At 44.4% G+C, this 24,095-nt stretch overlaps 1 protein-coding gene across 3 annotated transcripts in view; it reads right to left on the bottom strand.

The window, feature by feature from the left end:
- Positions 1 to 24,095, bottom strand: part of CDIN1 (CDAN1 interacting nuclease 1) — a 318,129-nt gene that overhangs the window by 231,376 nt on the left and 62,658 nt on the right. For 2 of the 3 annotated variants that reach the window (XM_066605852.1, XM_066605854.1), the window contains exon 3: positions 4,480 to 4,525. The exons of the other annotated variant lie outside the window; for it this stretch is intronic. In XM_066605852.1, the coding sequence (XP_066461949.1) occupies positions 4,480 to 4,525 (46 nt within the window). The remainder of the gene's footprint in view (positions 1 to 4,479; positions 4,526 to 24,095) is intronic. 3 annotated transcript variants of the gene reach the window in all.

The following is a 24,095-nucleotide window of genomic DNA, read 5'->3' as shown; positions in this document are numbered from 1 at the left end:
ATTGGCTTTAATGTAGAAATTTGTAGCTATGAAAGCCACAGGTAAATAAAACTCTCTAGTTATAGAAAAATGTTCTAAGGAATATTGCCTAAATAAAATACCATGAAAACTACACAAAAAAAAGTATTTATCAGTCAACAACCACATTTTTATGATGTATTTTTCTTGCAATGTGGTAATTACCACCATATGTGACTGTATCGCAAGACCTTATTCAAATGTACTATATTTCAGCATATGCAAAAGCAGGCACTCAAATAATTGCACAGACTCTCACAATACCACTCCTCAGATGGTCATGTGATCTCAATTCTGACCAGATCAGATCTACTTGGGGTTATGCGTTCAGTTTGTAGTCAGTTTATCTGTCTGGATGATGTTGTTAAATGGACCCTACCACAGAAAACTGTTTATAGGGGGACACAAACCTAAGCCTTAAAGGGGTTCTGTCATAAAAATAATTTATAATTATCTATTCCTCCCCCGTCAGTCTACTTACCTGATCTTCACCTCCCCTGTTTACTCCTGTCTCCTGCAGTCCGGAGGGGGTGGGGGTGGGGGGGTCACTTCACTTTGAGCTGCCTGATTCTTCTCCTTTCTGTGAGGTTACGTACGTTGGTTGGCAGTCTTCTACCTGCCAGCCAATGTACATTAGTTCACAGGCCAGCAGGGGGAGTGCCGATCTACTGCAGAGAATGCTTATGTGAGCAGTGTCTGAAATAGATTACAATTCCTTCCTACAGCACAGCATTTGACAAAGTATCTCATATAATATTTATTGAAAAAATGACCAAATATGGGATTGACAAGGCAACTGTTAGGTGGATTCACAGCTGGCTCAGTGATCGTACTCAAAGAGTGGTCATAAATGGCTGCACATCCAAGTGGAAGAATGTATCAAGTGGGGTACCACAAGGCTCTATCCTAGGCCCAGTGTTGTTCAACATTTTTATAAATGATCTGGAGGAGGGAGCTGATGGGAAACTGATCAAATTTGCAGACGACACAAAGCTAGGAGGGATAGCTAACACTAGGGAAGAGAGAGAGAGAGTATTCAAAAAGATCTAGAAAAGCTTGCACAGTGGGCGGCAACAGAATAGTATTTAACAAGGAGAAATGCAAAGTCCTACATCTGGGCAAGAAAAATGAAGAAAGCACATAGAGAATGGGAGGAATTGAGCTAAGCAGCAGCACATGTGAAAAAGACTTGGATATACTAACAGATCATAGACTGAGCATGAGTCAACAATGTGATGCAGCAGCCAAAAAGACAAACACAATTCTGGAATATATTAAGAGAAGCATAGAGTCTAGATCACGTGAGGTAATTATTCCCCTCAACTCTTCCTAAGATAGACCTCATCTGGAATACTGTGTCCAGTTCTGGGCACCCCAATTTAAAAAAGACCTCGAAACTGGAGCAAGTTCAGAGAAGAGTTACCAAGATGGTGAGCGGTCTGCAAATCATGTCCTATGAGGAATGGTTAAACGATCTGGGACTGTTTAGCCTGCAAAAAAGAAGGCTGAGAGGAGACATCTGAAGAGCTGTCTACAAATATCTGAAGGGCTGTCGCAGTGCAGACGGATCAGCTCTATTCTCATTTGCACAAGGAATGACTAGAAGCAATGTGAGGAAACTGGATATTAGAAAAACTCCTGACTTCTGACAGCGAGGGTGATCAATAAGTGGAACAGGTTATCACTAGAGATGAGCGAGTGTACTCGGAAAAGCACTACTCGCTCGAGTAATTTGCTTTATCCGAGTATCGCTGTGCTCGGGTCTGAAGATTCGGGTGCCGGCACGGAGCGGGGAGCTGCAGGGGAGAGCGGGGAGGAACGGAGGTAAGATCTTTCTCTCCCTTTCTCCCGCCCGCTCTCCCCTGCTCCCCGCTGCGACTCACCTGTCAGCCGCAGCAGCACCCGAATCTTCAGACCCGAGCACAGCGATACTCGGATAAAGCACATTACTCGAGCGAGTAGTGCTTTTCCGAGTACGCTCGCTCATCTCTAGTTATCACGGGACGTGGCGAGTTCTCCTTCAATGGAAGTGTTAAAACAAAGGCTGGACAAATATCTGTCTGGGATGATTTAGTAAATCCTGCACTCAGCAGGGGGTTGGACCTGATGATCCTGGAGGTCCCTTCCAACTCTACCATTCTATGATTCTTTGACCCAGCCGGAAGGAATGTAAGGAATGCCAGCTTCATAACAAGATGGCCAGCGTGCAATGACGTCACCCGGGGGACTGGAGAAGCTCAGCCAGGAGAAGGTGTGGTAAGAATCTTGATGGGCAAAAAAGAGGAGAGTATAGAATTTTTTGTCATGACGAAAGCCCTTTAAGATGGTGCCTGATAAGCATCAGATAGGGAGCTGCATTGCACACTTTGGATGACTCCCCAATCACTTCCATGCAGTGCAGCCTCGTGTTTTAAGTTTAACCGGAACCACCTTGATTATAAGATTTGTCTTTGCTTTCTCTTTCGCTATTCTGTGCTAACAATCCCATTATGTATCAGCACAACATCATATGACCAACTAGAACCTGTACCAACTCTGCATACTGGGAGGACACTGTAATTATCATTACCTTCTATATTCATCTAAATAATTTACAGACCAGAAGTACACAGGAGTCTGAAATATCATCTCCTTCATTATATCTGTGTGATAATCCTCATCAATAACTGTGATAGGAGTATCCCCCTCTTAAGAGCTTGCGTGCTAGGGTCCATCACACAGATATTATGCTGTCTGAAAAAAAACTGATTAATTTGAGAGGAACATAAAGCCAAGTAAATCTCAGCTAGTTAAAATGAGATCACATGACCACCTGAGGAGAAGGACTCCAGGAGTTTCAGATAGAAGGAGTAACTGCACACGGTAATACTAGCTGATTTATATATACTGACGGGCTAGTTGCATAATGAATGAACAAAAATTGCACTGGAGCAGCTCTTTAAAAAGGTTCTGGATGCGTTTCTGGAAAGGCTTTGGATTTACTCCGGTTGCCAGATTTGGAATCAGGAAGGATTTGAGGCAATTGGCAACTACTTCTTGGATCAAAACTGCTGGATAATAAGCTGAACCTGATAGACTTTGGAATTTTTCAACCAATGTTACTATTAAGCATCGCTATAATAAACATGAGATATTAAACAGGGGTTGGGAAGGGGTCATTTGCTGATTCTAGCGGTACTCTTTGAAGGTCATCCTCCACAGTACATGTCTTTAGTATGTATAGAAGACTAGTACAAATAATTTACCGCTTCCTGAACAAAGCAGCCCCAACTTTTTTTTTTTTTACAAGACTGAGAATCTGGCGATTAACTCCAATTTTTTTTTTTTATAGTCAAAATGATTTTAAAAAATTTAATCAGAAAAATTCTTAGTTTCACCTTTTTATTTGATGTTTTGGGTTTCTTTTCTTCCAATAGAGCAATTTCAAAAGGAATCAAAAGTTAATTCAACACAATGGAAAATTCTGTGAAATAGCCATGTGCAGTTTAGTACAGTAAGTTAATCTCAGTTTCTTGAAGCGCAGCTTCTGTCTTTAAACCCTGAGATGCACCCACACTGGGTTGCAAACAAACAGAATTACAATAGCTTTTTTTTTAAAGGCAGCCTCAGGGAGAGAGTGGTCAGGCTAAACAAGACCATTTCTACATTTCCCCAATGACATAAAATTCCCACGTCAACTGCCATAGTATTTGACTTTTTCCTTTTGAAGTGTTTTTATTTGAAAATACATACACTTACAAAAATACGAATATACTGCAAATACTCACACTCAGTTGCAATGTGTATATATATATATAATACATACAATACATACACACACCATCTATATATATATATATATACACACACCCACAAACACATGGATATTATAGATTGTATATCCATATAATATATATATATATATATATATATATATATATATATGCGCACACACAGACACAGAAACACACAGAGTGGGAAAAAAAGGGAAGGAAAACAGTGACGGTTCCTTGGAGAGCTGCCATATGAGTGACACCCGTCACAGGATGATAAATGACTCCATTTTCTGCCTCTCTTGCCTTCTGCCAGTCCAAGAGAGGGTCGTTTATCATAATCTCTGTCAGCGAGGGAAAGTAGCCCTGACAGTGCAAGTCAGCAAACATTTAGCACACAGAACCGTGCAACGCAGGGAAATTATTATTGTCAGAATAATAATGGTTTAGCATAATTTATTACGGGTCCACCAAATAAGCAAAGGATAGATGTTATTAGACAGATGGATGGGTAAAGCTTGGCAGCCATCCACTCAGGATCAGGCAACGCTTGATAAGGGGAGGGGGTAGTGCGGAGGGGAAAGGAGGTGGAGGGGTTTACATCTTCCAAACCAATCACCAGGCTGGCAGTTCAATTACAAAGAAATAAAGGGACATTCATCATTCAATTAAGCACCTGTCAAGCTTCACAAAAGAGGAAACTTCTAACCTGGTACTCCTGGGAGAAGATGCTCAGCAGAGTGGACTGCGATTGACTGGAACAAAATAAAAGATGGACAAAGTTAATTACTGGAGTGCATGGGGGGAGACAAAAGGCTAGTCAGTTTCAAAGGTAGGCCCCGCTGCCCTGTAATCTAAGAGAACACGAAAACAAGTGCGCAAAACTTGTTCCAGACGGACACCTCAGACAAAAGCTAGGTCAAGGAACAGGGGAGAAGGGGATGGAGAACGAAGGAGCAGGAAACTTAGAAGACATGAAGTAAGAAAGGCAAGGGTATGGTGAGGAGCGAGCGGCAGATACAGCAGGCTCATGTTTTGGCAGGATCCTTTTTCACTTCCCCGGCCCACAAAGCTGTATTAGTGGCATGTCCTGCTGGTAAAACACAAGGAGCAGGAGGGATGGAGGGGGGCTAAAAAGAAAACAGAGTACACTTCCTATTAATAATGGATGGAAATTCAGATCCATTAGCAGTTGGGAGCATGCCGCTTAGCTCATTGGCAACATATTGAAATTCATTTTGTGAGCAGTGAGGGAAACCTCTTTGGTAGCTGTGTCTTATTAAAGGGTAGCTTAGGAGGGAGAGATGGAGGGGGGCTTTAACTCAATGTCAGTAGCAACATATGGGACTCTAACATTCCCACTGAAACCGATGGGGCTTTGAAAATAGAAACTTTCCCAGCAGGAGGGCTTCTTTCCCTTCCACTCGGTCATTTCTAAGGCTTCATCCATCCAGTGCTGAACTTTATGTCAAGCACCTGGCAGTGAAGCGGCTCCTCCAACAGGGATTTCCTCTCAACCTGTATCTCATTTCTCACTCTCTTTTCGAACTAATGCCTGGTTAACTCTTCTGGTAGTCCTGAAGAGAGTCCATGATGTCTGTGGAAGGCTGAGCTAACGCGCTCCGGCACCTAATGTGTTACCGGGCAGACGTGGGACACTTTGTGCAGCCTCCAACTTCTCATGCTGATCGATAAGAACGACTGTTACTGCTTCGGCTCAATTGTCCTCTGTGGAGATCTACCCCTCACCCCATCTTTAAAACGCAATTCATTACTTCTGATATATTTTCCTACTGGACACAACTTGCACAAATTACATTTCCAATAAATCTGCTTTTACTGTATGGCAGAACGCAGAGCATCATTAGCATATTTAGCTTTTCTCTCGTCTTTCACTTATTTTCTTTCTAGAGGCAATTCCATCTGCAAACAAAACACTGGAGCTGTGTTATAGAGGATTAATTATCTTGTTCCGCAAGTTTTATTCCTCCACGCACGTAGAAAAAAGGAGAAGAAAAAAAAAACAGAATTTACCACTTAGACCACATCAAAGGAACACTTCTTCAGTTTGTAAAATTCCCAGGAAGAATATTAAGCCCTCTGGGATCTTCTCTGTGGTCAGATGGAGAGAATACGTACTGCGTAGTAGGACAAGGATAAATGGAGCAGGAACTCTTCAGTAGTTGTATTGTGGGTATCATATAAAGTTACTGTATTGTCTCTGGGATGATCAATTAGGGCTAATCTATGGGGTCTAGAAGAACATGCTTTAATGCAGTCCGTTCACATCGGACATTCACTGGTAATACAAAAGCTAAAGTAAAACTTTTATCGAAAGATCCTGAAAGCAAAACAATCTAAACTTTAAAAGCTTTAAAATAAAAGTAAGCAGTGATACAAGAAAAAAACATTTACTTTGTTATATTTGCAACACATAATACAATTATTAAAGGGAATCTGTCACCATAATTGTACACCTCTCTCTGAGAGCACCTTAAGGTAGTGACGGTCATACTGATTACAGTGATATGTCTGCTGTGTGGATTTGTGCAGTAGTTTTGGAGAAACTAGCATTTTACCATTAGCAGCACATACATGGAGGACTACCTGAAGTAGTCCTGGATATTCATGAGCTGCAGGTTAGCCACACCCACCCCACACTCCAGTCATTGACTGACAGCTGTCTGCCTATTACTGAGCATAGTGAGGGCTGCAAATCATTGGCTGGAGGGTGTGGTGGGTATGGCTAGGCTGCAGCTCATGAATATGCAGGACTAGTTCTGTGTCTGGCTGCTATGAAAAAAATAGAAGTTTCTCCCAAACTACTGCACAGATTCACACAGCAGTCATATCACTGTAATCAGTGTGACTGTCACTACCTTATGGTGCAAAAAGATGGTGTCAGATTCCCTTTAATATTCCTTACATATTTTCTATTTTATTTAACACTTAAAGGGGTTGTCCCATGCCTAAACGGGTTTTTTTTTGCATAGGCTCCCCGTTCAGCGCAGGACAAACCCAAGGGATGTGTTGAAATAAAATTTTAAATTTTACTTACCCGAATCCCCTCTCTGCAACTTCTTCCTTCTTTTCCTCCAAGATGGCCGCCGGGATCTTCACCCACGATGCACCGCGGGTCTTCTCCCATGGTGCACCGTGGGCTCTGTGCGGTCCATTGCCGATTCCAGCCTCCTGATTGGCGGGGCGGAGCTACGCGGTGATGCGTAGAAGGGGGCGGAGCCAGAGTGCCGCTCGTGCCCGGACTGACCAGCAGGGTGAAGACCCTTCTGCGCAAGTGCGTCTAATCGGGCGATTAGACGCTGAAATTAGACGGCACAATGGAGACGGGGACGCAGCGCAGGGAAGGTGAGTATATAACTTCTTTGGCTCATATTTAATGCACGATGTATATTACAAGGTGCATTAATATGGCCATACAGAAGTGTATAACCCCACTTGCTTTCGCGGGACAACCTCTTTAATGGTCATTAATTTTTACAGGTGAAGTTGGCTCATAGCACTGCAAAATCCACAACACGTAGAGCATGCTGTTAATATCAAAATCCTCAACTTGCTCTTAAATCTGCAACCAAAAATTCTGCGATATGTGAATGAGGTTTTAGAAAATCTTATTTACTAGCACTGTGCTGTATTGAAAATTTGCAACAGATTACACACCATCAGAGCATCCTCTTTTTGTTAAATGGATCCTTAAAAAATAAGTTGATCACAGGTTGTTCTGCTGCTCCAACCCCCGGAGGTCAACAGTAATTTGTGAGGGAACCCAGCAGAAAAGTTTCACTTTCCCTCTGGAGCCACCACATGAGAAATTAAGCATTACACAGCTCCCATTGAAATCAATGGTTGGTCCGTGTAAATCACTGGTACTGTAGTGGAAACCCAATATATCTATATTTTGGATTGTGGACCTGTGTAGTGGACAATGGACCTGTTTTTATATGTTTAGCATTCTGTATACTAAATGACAGTACTTTTCTATTGCTGGTTGTTTTGATACAAATATAGATATGTATTCTTTCATGTATCCAATATATCTACTTCCTTTAATGAAACTTCTATTCTCTAAACTCTGCTGACAAGCTAGTATTTAGCAAAAACACGCTATATTTTCTCTGTGTGTTTTGTAACTTTAGAAGTAGTAAAATCAGACATAGATAACCGCAGCTTGAAGCAGTACCGCTTTTAGATACCGCAATAATAACCCAAGCAATTTTACTGGAAACTTATGCAAATAACATGGGAGATTTAGGCAATTACTAATTCAAGCTGTAACCTCCAATCATATCGGCCGGTCTACACGTGGGGTGTGAGACAGCCCATTCGTCTCTCCCTGCCCTCTCCAGACTGCTACCACGTGACGGGCAATAACAGATGACCGGATGAAGGAAGACGCTTATCCAATAATCAGATAATACGTTGTATCTATGTAACCTTTGGCCTGCCCCAAAAGGGCAGATATGTTAAACTTTATAAAAGAGGCTACACATGCCCACAAATAAAGAAGTCTTCATATGCTGAACTTGTGTCAGTGGGATTCCTTCAGACTGTGCGCACGGTCTCCCAACTTCCAATCTGGAGGGGTGTAAACATTCCAAATAGATAGACCGTGGACGCAAAAGGAAATCCACGACAGTACAAAGGGTTCTCCTGAACATTTGGCTCTTTTTGTTAAAAGATGAGGATCATCGGATCATACACGAGTTTCCTAAGCCAGACAAATGATAATTTACTCAGTGATGGCATACACAATTACGGTTTGGTTCTCATAAGAAAAATATGGAATTATTTAATTTAAAAAGGGGTGGTAAAGATGAAAAGCCCATAAGATCGCACAGCGAATGCTCATGGTTCGCATGCTGATTTTGTCCAGACTTCAATGCATCCTTCAAGTGACTCTCCGGGCCTGGAGAGACAAAGATGGTCGCACCAGATCCTCTGACCCCCTGATGAATAGCGTGTATTAGTATGTAACAATTCAGGTAAGGCATGCACGTTACGGAAGCCCACAGCGGGTATTCATAAATCACCAACATGCATTTGTGCTGCATAAAATTGCAGCTTTCAGGTAATAATGTGAGGGCAATAAGGCTGTGGCAGCAGGAGTCCACAAAGGGGTCCAGGCATCCAAGGTTTTCTGACTGTACTGTGATTTTCAGGAGTATTTTTAAAACTACTCCTGTTGGGACTGTATGCTCAACCAAATAGCGGAACCTATAAATTATGTCTAAGTTTATTATTTACAACCAATTAATTATTTTTTTTAAAGCCAGGTGGCTTTCATTAAGTTAATTACTGCTAATGACATGAGCCTCATGCTATTTCAGTATTTAGCATAACCATGTGTCAAATGTGCGTAGGAGTACAGAACTGTCTTCTTGGGGCATAAGTGCTCTGTCAAGCCTGGTGTGGGCCATGCATCAAAAGGAGCAGCAGAGCGTGGAAATGTATTGAGATAAATATGTATGGTGGTTGGACAGTGGGAGACTTGGGAAGTGAAACCAGATGATCAGGATTTACGCTCTCACTGTCCAAATGTATCATTAATATTAACAAAGAGGTAGCAGTGCATACGTTAATGCAATAGGCCAATGCTGATCAACATTTATTTGCAAAAAAATGACATATCTTGGAGAACATCAGAGCTACTTAATGAATGTTACCAGGATCAGACCAGCCCATTTCAGTATGATTAATGATCAGTACTCTGCCAAACCGAACAGATTTCAAAGACTCTCGCACGGCAGCTGAAAAAAATTAGGGGTTATCCTGAACAGCTATATTGTAGACTTCCTATTAAGTCTGTACAGGCAGAACAACACATCCCAGAAATACTGTCACTACCACCAACATACACTTTCCCTAGGGCCAGTGATAGACAAGCGCATTCTGGCCGCCTTTATAAGTCTGTAATACAAATGAGTGTTCCGGCCTCACTGCAGGTCTCCTGACCCAAACTCTGAGCATCATAGATCCCGATCTGTTCACGGTTCAGGTCAGGTGATCAGCGTTCAGGTTGGGACACTTATCCATATTACGGACGCTTAAATGGGACCAGAATAAGCTCATCTGTATCTGGCCGATCAGTTGAATGTGTGCCCGCAAATACACCAGGGTGGGAGAGAAGCCGCTTCTCCGACCCATATGTACTGGCCAGCGCTTTTAACTGCAGGCATGGCTCCCATTGAATTTAATGAAAGCTGTGCTTGCAATTACAAGTGTTGGCCACTACACAGGGGACAGAGCAGCAGATTCCGCTCCGACCCTGGTGTACTTGTGGCGCTGTTAACGGGCGCACAATCAGCTAATCAGTCGGGGGACCCAAGCTGATCAACTATTATTGACCTATCCATCAATAGTATTTTTCCCAGAAAACTCCTTTAAGTGTTAAGTGCATTGGTTGCATAAGCTGCTTACCAAAACAAAAACACCAGAGACCCACTTATCGAATCTCTACCAGTTTCTATTCATGGTATCCCATCAGTATAGGTACAGTGTTTATGATGAGAAACTACTTCTAATGTGTGTTTAAATATACAATGCTGTTTGAAAATTTGTGAATGCTTCAGAATTTTCCATATTTCTGCCTATATTTCCATTAACACTATATCAGATTTTCACAAAAGTCTGAAAAGTAGATAAAGAGGAACCAAATTAAACAAATAAGTCAAAAATATTAGACTTGTGAGTAAAAAAAGAATGTGAACTTTTAGGATTAGCAGATAATTAGAAGGTGAAATTAGAGTCAGGTGTTTTCAATCACTGGGATAACAATCAGGTGTGAAGGGGCGACCGGTTTTATGTAAAGAACAGGGATCTATCAAAGTCTGGTCTTCATAGCACGTTTGTGGAAAGGCATCATAGCACAAACAAAGAAGATTTCTGACGACTTCAGAAGAATTGTTGCTGTCCATCAGGCTGGAAAAGGTTACAAAACCATCTCTAAAGAGTTTGGGTTCCACCAATCCAGTCAGACAGATTGTGTTTAAACGGATGAAATTCAAGACCATTATTACCTTATCTAGGAATGGTCAACCAACAAAGGTCATTCCAATAGCAAGGCATGTAATAATCCACAAAGTCACAAGGGAGTCTAATGTAACTTCTAAACAACTATCTCACAGTAGCTAATGTTCATGCTCATCAGTACGCCATCAGGACACTGAACTTGGTGTGCATAGTAGGATTGCAAGGAGATAGCTGCTGCTCTCATAAATTAACATTGTTGCCCATCTGCAATTTGCCTAAGATCACCCGGACATGCCAAAAAGCTATTCGAACAATGTTTTGTGGACAGATGAGACCAAAATAGAGCTTTTTGGCTTCAATGAGAAGCACTCTGTTTGGAGAAAGAAAAACACTGCATTAAAGCATAAAAACCTCATACCATCTATGAACGTGGTGATAGTTTTGCAGGCCCATATTTTGGTCTATGTAACCAACACGATTAGCATGGACATGTTGCACATGTACAAACCATAGTGTCTCCTTAGTAAAGCCGGGAACAATTGTTGCACACATTTGAGGTGCCGGATCTGATTTAGTAAATACTTGCACTGAAAAAGAAATAATGCGGCAACAGGTTTTTTGTTAATCTACATTTTGCCATTACGGTTATTACTTCTTGAAATTAACAAATTGAGAACAGTTATTGTTCCTTCTGTCAATGGGGCACGCCCCTCCACATTCTCTCTAATCACAGAAAAAGCCAAAAATACAAGGGCCATAAGACTGCATATCTTCAGGGCTTTGTGTTTTCCCTCACCTCTGTGATTCTCTCTAATCAGTGCCGATAGCGTCAAAGTATGAAGAGACATACCAAAGAGAATGAGAACACCAGTTGTCAATTTATATCCATCCATATATATAATCTTTCTGTACGATCAGTTCTTGTTCATGTCCAAGTATATAGAGAGGGGACACAGACCAGAAATCCAGCGGTATACACTAACATGTATGTGTGTGTCCTGGCTGATTATGAGACAGTTTATCCATACCAGTGCCAGTCATGGGTACCTCGTACCAGTGACCCAACCATAGGTGTCAGTCACAATCATGAACAGTCCCTACAACTAGAAAAACTCATTTAGGGTATATCCACACAGGGCATAAAGACTGTGGATTTGTTGTGGACATGGGTGACATGGGTGGTGATGTAGGACCCCCTAATACATGCTTATTTTCAGCAGAGAGTAGACCTTGCAAGCTTCTCTTCATTGGCACGGAGGGCACATCTACATTGGGATCTGATTTCCAGCATTAATGTGTTGTGGATTTTCCGCTGCAGAAATTAGGTCCATTGTGGACTTACTTTTGGCGGCAACATAAACTCTTCACTAAACGTGAGCTACATCATGGTCCTACATCACCACCCGTCACCTTTTCACATGTTCTATTTGCAGATTTCACACAGCAATCAGCAGAATGTACTTTTATCATAACATCAAATTAGGATAATATTTTTTTATTCAAAAATGGAATCATCTTTTCTTATTTATTCCCAAACTTAAAAGCATACCATCTCCATAGTTTTAGTTGTACACTCTGGAGTAGTAATGATCCTACTAGCTTATGCTCTTGTCCACAGAGAGGGATGCACTAATGCAAAAAGTATAGAGGGAGCCTAACGGAGCATATTGAGCCAGACGTCCTTAATTAGTCTAGAGAGAGCTCTGAACACAGTACATAATTATGCAGGATTAACCCTTTGATTTCAATGGCTTTATTGGATTTGGATTTGCTGCCCGCTACTCTAGGTACTCTGTGTGGAGCTATAACATATAGTTAACAACATTACTTTACCTGTAGACTCTCCGCTGTGCCACAGACATAAAACTCAGTGGAGCTTCAAAAACTCTGCGTGAAATTGCACCAGGGAGTAGTAGCTGATCATAGATGTCATTGCTAACTGCAACAATGCACTAAAATTTACTTTATATCACAAAAGTGTTAACGGTAACACTATTCTGCATAACCTATTTCCAGATGAAGTATGCCCATATGCTGTGAAAGTGGCTGGATGAAATTGAATAACTTGGTATTTTATTGGTAACAATAAGATGCTCAGGAACTTGCTTGTTAAGCAATTAGTTAATTGCTTGTTAAGGTCCTGGTACGGCTTTATTCATACAATAATCCAACTAGTTAAAGGGGTTTACCTATTAATAAAAACACTGGTGGCAGTGGGTGATTAATTATAGAAGAGCCTCATGTGGCGCAGAGTGTAAGCTCACGCTCACAACCTGAAGGTTGCAAGTTCAATCAAGTTGCAAGTTCAAGTTCAGGTAGCCGTCTCAAGGTCGACTCAGCCTTCCATCCTTCCGAAGTCGGTAAAATGAGTTTAATGAGAATTACCTGAAAGCGCTGCGGAATAAGTTGGCGCTATACAAATAACAAGATTTATTTTATTTAATTTATATATTAAGGAGAAAAACAACAGTACTTGCCTCTCTGCCGCCATGCTACTGCTTTGGTCCGCTGGTTGATATATATTGCTAAAATATAGTTTTTGGAAGAAGGAGGGATCAAAGTTTTACCAAAATATAAGTCAGACAGCCCCTATAGGACTTCACTTAAATTACTAGATTGCATAGCATAGCTTTTTCATGAACCTTGAATACACCAAAACCCAAATCAAGGAGAATTTTTTATATATTTATAGTTAAGGTTCAGAATAAAAAAGGACTTGCATGAGTAATATCTAAACCAATGCAAGCATCAGTGATAATTAGTATAATTAGGAGTTAAGAGGAGCAGGCATGTAGGTAGCTTAGAGGAGTAGAAAGAGTTCCCAGAAAAGGAAAGACACTCCAGTTTTTTGTGCTTCCAAACAAAATTGTCAAGCTGGGTGATAATGCAGGTCATCGCTTTCAGGAATTGCAGCAACTAACAGCACTATTTCTATTTCTGCATATTATACTAAGCAGTGCAGTATAAGTAGTGCAGTCTATTGAAGGGCTTCATAAATTGCAAACTGACTTGAACACACGGAGTGTTTAGGCATCTGCATGGCAAATGAGGTTCAATGTGTATAAATGTAAATAATCTACATATACCATATCTCCTAGATTCGAAGACATATTATGTATGTAGATTTTTAGTAAATTTTAAGTACATCCAGACCCTTTTCTACTAGTCATTCTACCAGTTTTACTCCTTCTAGGACCTGGAGGAAGTAAATCTGGCAGTCACTTGTGGAGGAGGATCTGGGTGTACTCGTAGATCATTGATATTTCATGATGTTATTTAGTCTATGAGATGCTTCTAAGGCCAGCAGGGTATTATCATTGACTAAAAGAGGCACGGACTCGCAGGACAGTGACATAATATTATCATTTTACAAAGTATTAGTGTCACCTTACTTGGAACATGCATTTTACTTCTGGGTACTAGTTCATAGAAAGGATGCCCTAGAGGTAGATAAAATACAAAGCAGAACAACGAAGCTGATAAGGTGCATGGAGGATCTTAGTTATGAGTAGATGCTTAGTGAGGACATGATTAACTTCTATATGTATATAAATGGCCTGTACAAAAAGATATGGTGAAAAGCTATTCCATGTAAAACACACTCAAAAAACTAGTGAGGTGCTCTCCCTGTCTGGAGAAAAAAAATCTTCAATTTTCAGAGGTGACAAGACTTCTTTACCATAAGATCTGTGAGTCAGTGGAATGGTCTGTGTAGGAGCTGGTAACCGCTGGAACTGTTCGTTTATGGCTTTAAAAAAAACAACACTTTGCTGAATTCTTAGGATAAGAAAAAATTACATCAACACTCATGAAAATGTACAGAATTCTTGTTATGAATGCTGATCCAGTCTGATCTCCACTTGGGATCACAGAGATTTTTTTTCTGTTCTAAGGGCTGATCAATGGGGGAAACAATATTCTACAGATTACCACTATCAGCCCCCTTCGTATATATGCTCTTCCAGCCTTGGTTGCACAGCCAAGCCTTCCAACCGTGTCAGAGACAGTGGTATGGATTGGCCCACAAATTGAGCCCTGATTACATCCCGTAGCTCGTAGTATCTAAAATAGAAATGCTCAGGAAGGTCATGGGTTATCTGCAGCTGAATGAAAGTGCAGAAGACACCCTCACTGACTTTGTCGGAGAGGACATTTACGCCCCGAAGTCTCTACAAAATACATAGCACAATCCAGCCAAGCATGGTAAAAAAAAATTTGAAATTAGGGTAGGGGAATTATGCAAGACGTACAACAATTTTGGCAGTTGTTTCATTTTTAGCAGATTGATTCTGCCTACTAGAGTAAGCGGGGGAGAGGCCCAGAGCACCGCCAGTGTTACGGCACTCTGACCCCCGAGCGCCAGGTGGGGTGCCCTGAACTTCCCGCACCCCACTGTCCCTGCCTACTTGCCTCGACCCTGGCTAACCCCAGGTGGACAACTGGACGTTGTCTAGGGACCTGGCGACTGCAAAGATGAAAATAATGGACGGGGGACAGAGTGCCGACAGAGAAGGCAGATGGAATGACCAAACAGGAAAAGACTGAGCTACAGGCAAACTGGAAAGGATGCTGACTAGCAACTAGGGACTGACTGAGACTAGCTGCAGACAGAACTGACTAGCGGCTAACAAGAACAAATAACTAGCAGTGAGCTCAGGTCACTGCCAGCCTTATAACTACAAGACTCCGCCTGGGGGCGGAGAGTGGGAGGAGCCAACTCCCCCACTGCTGCATAAGAAAGGTGGAGGAGTGCGGGCGGCACCCTACAGGCAGACACGCCCACGCCGCCGCACACTGGCCGCCCCACGTTGCCGGGAGAGCCCCGACCCCGGAGCTCCAGGACACCGGAGCCGACGCCGGAGCGGCGCGCGCCGACCGCGGGACCCTGCGCCGCCCTGCATGGTAACATTACCCCCCCTCTGACGGGGGACCTCCGGGCCCCCAAAAACCCGACCAGGCTTATCCGGAAAACGACGGTGAAAACGCCGTACCAACATGGGAGCATGAACTTCCCGTGCAGCCACCCAGGAATGGTCTTCAGGACCAAAACCCTTCCAAGCCACCAGATACTGCAAGGTCCCCCGCCGTAGACGAGAATCCAGGATTTCCTGCACCTCATACTCGACCTCGCCCTGGACCAGGGTGGGATGTGGAGGACCGGAGGTGGGCCTCACCGAAGGGACAAAGGGTTTCAACAAGGACTTGTGGAACACCCTATGCACTTTCCACGTCGCTGGCAACTCAAGTTTGTAAGCGAGCGGGTTGATTACACGCGTAATGGTAAAAGGCCCTACAAAACACGGCGCAAGCTTTAAGGACGGGACCTTCAATCTTAGGTTCCTGGAGGACAGATACACCTTCTGACCCACCCTGTAAAGTTCAGAAACTGAGAGGCTTCTGCCACTGCGCAGCTGCATGCGAGACCCCATTACCTCTAGATTCTTTTGCACTTCCTTCCATACCCCCTGCAGCATATCAGTGGCGACATCAGCTGCAGGATGGGCAGACGGGGTAGGAAGAGAAGTCAGGAAACGGGGATGCTGGCCATAAGCGCACAAAAACGGAGAAACCCCAGTGGAAGAACTGGTACGGTTGTTCAGCGCAAACTCAGCCAACGGCAGAAATTCAACCCACCGATGAGCCTGCTCGCTTGCAAACAGCCTTAAGTATTGCACCAAATCCTGGTTCTTCCGCTCAGTTTGACCATTAGTCTGCGGGTGGAATGCTGAAGAGAATGAAAGCGAAGTCCCAAGATTTCTACAGAAGGCCCACCAAAACTGCGCCACGAACTGAACCCCGCGATCGGACACAATGTTCTCAGGAACTCCATGGAGGCAAACAATTTCTTTAACGAAGACCTGGGCAAATTCAATCGCCGAAGGGAGTTTCTCTAACGCCAGAAAATGGGCCATCTTAGAGAAACGGTCCACCACCACCACCAGAACGGAGGTGAACCCTTGTGACTCTGGCAAGTCAGTATCAAAATCTACCGAAAGGTGCGACCAGGGGCGCAACGGCACAGGCAACGGTCTCAGAGGACCCTCCGGACGCCGCCGGTGATTCTTGCCGCGAGCGCAAATAGAGCACCCCCTTACGAAGTCACGTATCTGACGAGACATACCAGGCCACCAGTAGAGCCTGGAGCAAAGATCCAGAGTCCCTTGCACTCCCGGATGACCCGCGAAAACTGACGAGTGGGACTCTTCAATAACCGTGAGGCGTAAAGATTCTGGCACAAACCATCTGCCCTCTGGCACCCCCGGTGCAGCGTCCTGCTGAGCACTCTGAAGGCAGGAAATGAGACCAGAGTTCACAGCCGCAACCACAACCCCAGGTTCCAGGATATTTTCGGGAGGCAGCGACTCACATTCTGGCACCCCAAAACTCTGCGAGAGAGCATCAGCCTTGACATTCTTAGCCCTCAGGAGATACGTCACTACGAGGTTAAATCTAGAAAAGAACCAAGCCCACCTGGCCTGACGTGCCGTGAGTCGTTTAGCGTTGGCGAGATATACCAAGTTCTTATGATCGGTGTACACCGTGTCGGGATGTCGAGCGCCCTCAAGATGGTGACGCCACTCTTCTGAGGACCACTTGATTGCCAACAGCTCTTGACTACCTACATCATAATTACGCTCTGCCGAACTAAACTTTCGTGAGAAGAATGCACATGGACTGTAGCCTGCCCTCCCGCTCACCACCTGAGACAATACAGAGCCAGCCCCCATCTCAGATGCATCAACCTCCACGAAAAAGGGGCGTTGTGGGTCAGGCTGGACGAGCACAACGGCGGCCGAGAACGTCCTTTTGAGACGATCGAACGCCTCCAGGGCCTCAGGTGACCATCTTACCAAGTCAGCCCCCTTCCTGGTAAGATCGGTCAACGGTTGAGCGATGACTGAATAGTTTCTGATGAACTTGCGATAGAAATTCGCAAAAACCTAAGAACCGTTGGAGTGCTTTCAGATTACCTGGTCGGACCCACTGGGAGATAGCTGCCACTTTATCCGACTCCATTTGCACGGAAGTCGGAGAAATTACGTACCCCAGAAAAGACACTCGTTGAGTGCCAAACAGACATTTCTCCAATTTGACAAACAACTGGTACTCACGTAACCGGGTTAGTACCAACCTAAGGTGCTGCACATGAGAGTCCCAGTCAGGAGAATATACCAGGATGTCGTTGAGGTAAATGACTAAAAACACCCCTAAGACGTCGTGAAAGACTGCATTCATAAACCCCTGAAAGACCGCAGGGGCATTACACAGGCCAAAAGGCATCACCAGACATTCAAAGTGTCCCAAGGGGGTATTGAAAACTGTCTTCCACTCATCCCCCTCGCGGATACGGATCAAATTATAAGCCCCTCTTAAATCTAGTTTCGAAAACCAGTGGGCTCCCACCACCTGATTCACGGGGTCAGGAATCAGGGGCAGAGAGCACTGGTTCTTAACTGTGATCCGATTCAGGGCCCGATAATCTACACAAGGCCTCAATGTCCCATCCTTCTTCTCGACAAAGAAGAGACCCGCCCCAGCAGGGGAACGGGATGGCCTAATATGATGTTTGGCCAGGGACTCCGTAATATAGACCTTGAGAGCTTCGTGCTCCCGCCCTGATAAGTTAAAAATGGCTCCCTTAGGGATGGGCTTATTTGGAATAAGGTCTATCCTACAATCCCACTCTCTGTGGGGAGGCAAGGTCTCTGACAGTCTTTTAGAAAACACATCCCGGAAGTCAGACAGGTATTCCGGAATGAGTGCGGTATCTACTGAACAGAGAGGAAGGGGAACAAGGTGGCTATGGCAGGATTGTCCCCAATGAGTCAGCTCCCAGGTGGTCCAATTGAATTGGGGGTTGTGCAACGCCAACCACGGCATCCCTAGCACCATGTCAACCAACATTTTCTCCATCACCAGGAACGATAGTTCTTCCGAGTGGAGAATCCCCACCGTGAACTGTAACACTGGGGTCCTCCACCGCACCAGGCCCGTGGAGAGAGGGGTAGCATCAATACTAGTAAAATGAATTGGCGTCTTCAGCGCCACCAATTCAGCCAACAGGGGTCTAACGAAACACATGCTTATCAGGTTAGCGGCTGCTCCGGAATCAATAAACGCCTGTCCAGAGCGGGAAAAATTCCGGAATCTAACCTGACAAGGTACCAGAAGTTTAGGAAGTACCTGAAGTCCTAGGCGATCCTCCCTACAATCGCCTAGGACTTGGAGTTTTCCGCAGGTTCCAACTGTGAGCGCTGAAGCCTCAGGGGGCAGGTTATCACCCAATGTCCAGCTTTCCTGCAGTAGAGGCAGAGATGATGCGACAAACGAATCCGGCGTCGCTCCTTGGGGTCCAGCGGGTCCACCTCCATAGGCTCGGGAACAGAGACTGGTAAGGAAGAAGAGGGAACAGGACAAACGACCTCCCTGACTCTACGGGCCTGTCTATCTTGCTCCCTAGACCTGAGCCTCCTATCTACCTTCACCGCTAGCTCCATAGCCTCCTTTAAGGACCCGGGAACGGGATGGGAAATCAACAGGTCTTTAACCGCGTCCGAGAGGCCCTGCAGGAAAACGTCTTTCAGAGCGCTATCGTTCCATGCCGTATCACCCGCATAGCGTCTGAAGTTGGAGCAATAATCCTCCACACAAAGCGACCCCTGATGCAACGCAAGCAGCCGAGAAACCGCCAACCCCACTCTGTCCGGTTCATCGAAGATACCCCCGAGTTCCTGAAAAAAGGAGTCCACCGACTGCAGGCAGGGGGAACCCTCGGGAATGGAAAAAGCCCCACAGCAGGGACTTTATAAGCCCGACCCTCTGGACCTCCGACCCAGAAGAACGGGGGCGCATCCGAAAAAACAAGCGACAAGCTTGTTGGAAAACAAAAAATTTGCTCCTCTCCCCAGCAAACACCTCGGGAAGAGGGCACTTGGGTTCTGGACTGGTTGAGGCGTCCGGCCCCTGCGACAACCCCCGCTGCTCCTGGGCTACCATGCGAGTGGATAAATCCTGGATCACCGGCACCAGGGCTTGCAGCTGGTTCGCGAGGGAGCTGATCGCTTCCATGGAAAACAGTTTTAAAGGCCAGTTATTATGTTACGGCACTCTGACCCCCTAGTGCCAGGTGGGGTGCCCTGAACTTCCCGCACCCCACTGTCCCTGCCTACTTGCCTCGACCCTGGCTAACCCCAGGCGGACAACTGGACAGCGGTCCCTATCCTGCCTAGGGACCTGGCGACTGCAAAGATGAAAATAACTGACGGGGGACAGAGTGCCGACAGAGAAGGCAGATGGAATGACCAAACAGGAAAAGACTGAGCTACAGGCAAACTGGAAAGGATGCTGACTAGCAACTAGGACTGACTGAGACAGGCTGCAGGCAGAACTGACTAGCGGCTGACAGAACCAATAACTGGCAGTGAGCTCAGGTCACTGCCAGCCTTATAACTACAAGACTCCGCCTGGGGGCGGAGAGTGGGAGGAGCCAATTCCCCCACTGCTGCATAAGAAAGGTGGAGTGCGGGCGGCACTCTATGGGCGGACACGCCCACGCCGCCGCACACCGGCCGCCCCACGTTGCCAGGAGAGCCCCGACCCCGGAGCTCCAGGACGCCGTAGCCGACGCCAGAGCGGCGCACGCCGACCGCGGGACCCTGCGCCGCCCTGCATGGTAACATTACCCCCCCTCTGACGGGGGACCTCCTCAGCCTAACCCAACAGGGGGACTAAATTAAGGTCATAAAAAGAGACCTCCTCTGACACCTTTATGCCTATATAAGTTGTCCGAGTTGTCCAACTCAGCAGGGAAGGCAGACTCCTGGTCCTGGAGCAAGAGGAGAGTGTCATCCACATATAGTGCTATGCGCTCTTCATAGTAACTCAATTTAAATCCCTTTACTGTTGGTGATGTTCGGACCTGGATCGAAAGAGGCTCTATAGCAAGGGCAAACAAGACAGGGGACAGAGGGCAGCCCTGTCTCATACCCATACCCAAGGAAAATTGGGCAGAAACATGGATATTGGTTTTAATATTGCCACCAGGGAGTTGTACAGGATCCCAACCCATTTAATAAAGGTTGGCCCCAATCCAAACCATTGCATCACTGCCCACAAGTACTTCCACTCTACTGAGTCGAAGGCCTTCGCCTGGTCTATAAATATCAAGGTTGGCTTCCTACAGTTAGTGTGCTCAATACATCAGATGATTGAAAAGTCGCCTTAGGTTCATGTCTGTACTTTCACCAGGCATGAAGCTAGACTGATCAGTGTGTATGATCTCTCTACGAACTAAGTTTGTGCACGTCGCCAGTATTTTTGCAAAGATTTTAACATTATAAGGAGTGAGATGGGGCGATAACAGACGCAGTCTGTAGTGTCCTTTCCAGTTTAAGGCCTCATGTCCACTGGCAGGTCGGATTTCGTGGACGGGAGCCCACAGCAGAATCCCACCCTACCCGCGGCAAGAGGAGAGTTCCTTCCTTGTCCGGATCCTCTGCGTGGCTGTGCGGGTTTCTCCATCTTCTCCACTGCGGATGTGGGCGGGCGCGCCGCCATGCGCAGTGGAGTTTTTTCTTTTTAAATCTCCTGCTTTCCCGCGGGATCAGCGGCACATCCGCAGTGTCAGCTGCAGGTGTGCCACGCATCAGACGTGTTCCACTGACTTCAATGGAAGCCATCTACACAAGACCCGCAAAAAATATAGAATGCTGCGATTTTTTTCCTTCACGAGCGATCCGCTAATCAGGAAAAATGACATCTGCAGGTATTTAATTACTTACGGATGCCCAATGATTGTCTATGGGCTGATTGAACTGCAGATTACACGTGCGGGTGACAGGCGTGGATTATGCAATTCTATTACGCCCGTGGACATAAGGGCCTTAGAGATTATGACAATCAGGGCCTTGCCCATAGTAACTGGTAGAGTACCCTCCCGCAGGATGGAGTTATACAGTGTTAGGAGTCGAGGGGCCAAAAATTCCACATTCTTTTTATACCACTCCCCATGGAGCCCGTCTATAGCCGGGGATTTCCTGTTGGGGAGCGGCAATGATAGTAAAAAGTAAGGTGGTGTAATATTAATAGATATAAAAGTTATAATAGTAATCATCTTTGTATCTCACGCACGCTGTCATGCGCAGTCGAATGTTTTGTTTAGATTTCCTGCGCCATTGCGAAGCCCATAGAGAACAATGGGCTCTCACGCACGCATAAATGCAGCAGAATAGAACATGCTGCATGCTTTTATGCACTCGAATGTTACGTAATTCCAACATGCTAATGTGAGTGGAACTGCGTAAGGCAATGTAATCAATTAAGTGCATATTTATAGTAGTAACTAGCTGATATACCCGGCTTCGCCCGAGTTAATTTGGTACTGGTGTTTATCTGGTGTTCACATGGAAAATCTTATGAAGTCGTGGTTACTTTAGAGATACTGAGGAAAAAGAAATGTTCACCATTTTGCATAGTTCTCTGCGTTACCCAGAAAACACAACGTGGAGGTAACCATGCAACGCTTCCTTTTTATAAAATGACATCAGGAAGTGAGAGAATTAGATTACATACATAAAATTTGGACACTAATTCTTTTGCGCTTAGAATTGAATAATCGAGTTGGGACCCATTAACTTTTCATATTTATGACACAATCAATGCTTGTGCCAAATTTCATGTTTCTACGACACTGGGAAGTGAGAGATTTAGATTATGTACGTAAAATTTGGACGCTAATTCTTTTGCGCATAGAATTGAATAATGGAGTTGGGACCCATTAGCTTTTCCTATTTATGACATAATCAATGCTCGTGCCAAATTTCCCGTTTCTTTGACACCGGAAAGTGATAAAATTACATTCCGCACGTAAAATTTGGACACTAATTCTTTTGCGCATAGAATTGAATAATGGAGTTGGGACCCATTAGCTTTTCCTATTTATGACATAATCAATGCTCGTGCCAAATTTCCCGTTTCTATGACACCGGAAAGTGAAGAAATTACATTCCGCACGTAAAATTTGGACGCTAATTCTTTTGCGCATAGAATTGAATAAAGGAGTTGGGACCCATTAGCTTTTCCTATTTATGACATAATCAATGCTCGTGCCAAATGTCCCGTTTCTATGACACCGGAAAGTGAGAAAATTACATTCCGCACGTAAAATTTGGACGCTAATTCTTTTGCGCTAGAATTGAATAATCGAGTTGGGACCCATTAGCTTTTCCTATTTATGACATAATCAATGCTCGTGGCAAATTTCCCGTTTCTATAACACCGGAAAGTGAAGAAATTACATTCCGCACGTAAAATTTGGACGCTAATTCTTTTGCGCATAGAATTGAATAATGGAGTTGGGACCCATTAGCTTTTCCTATTTATGACATAATCAATGCTCGTGCCAAATTTCCCGTTTCTATGACACCGGAAAGTGAAAAAATTACATTCCGTACGTAAAATTTCGACGCGAATTCTTTTGCGCTAGAATTGAATAATTGAGTTGGGACCCATTAGCTTTTCCTATTTATGACATAATCAATGCTCATGCCAAATTTCCTGTTTCTATGACACCGGAAAGTGAAAAAATTACGGTACATTCCGCACGTAAAATTTTGACGCCAATTCTTTTGCGCATAGAATTGAATGATCGAGTTGGGACCCATTAGCTTTTCCTATTTATGTCATAATCAATGCCCGTGCCAAATGTCCCGTTTCTATGACACCGGAAAGTGAGAAAATTACATTCCGCACGTAAAATTTGGACGCTAATTCTTTTGCGCTAGAATTGAATAATCGAGTTGGGACCCATTAGCTTTTCCTATTTATGACATAATCAATGCTCGTGGCAAATTTCCCGTTTCTATAACACCGGAAAGTGAAGAAATTACATTCCGCACGTAAAATTTGGACGCTAATTCTTTTGCGCATAGAATTGAATAATGGAGTTGGGACCCATTAGCTTTTCCTATTTATGACATAATCAATGCTCGTGCCAAATTTCCCGTTTCTATGACACCGGAAAGTGAAAAAATTACATTCCGTACGTAAAATTTCGACGCGAATTCTTTTGCGCTAGAATTGAATAATTGAGTTGGGACCCATTAGCTTTTCCTATTTATGACATAATCAATGCTCATGCCAAATTTCCTGTTTCTATGACACCGGAAAGTGAAAAAATTACGGTACATTCCGCACGTAAAATTTTGACGCCAATTCTTTTGCGCATAGAATTGAATGATCGAGTTGGGACCCATTAGCTTTTCCTATTTATGTCATAATCAATGCCCGTGCCAAATTTCCCGTTTCTATGACACCGGAAAGTGAGAAAATTAGATTCCG

This window comes from Eleutherodactylus coqui, chromosome 6 (assembly GCF_035609145.1).
Source record: "Eleutherodactylus coqui strain aEleCoq1 chromosome 6, aEleCoq1.hap1, whole genome shotgun sequence".
In the NCBI taxonomy this organism is placed as follows: domain Eukaryota; kingdom Metazoa; phylum Chordata; class Amphibia; order Anura; family Eleutherodactylidae; genus Eleutherodactylus; species Eleutherodactylus coqui.
The sequence above is the reverse complement of the archived record's forward strand: the minus strand, read 5'-3'. Positions and strand labels throughout refer to the sequence as shown.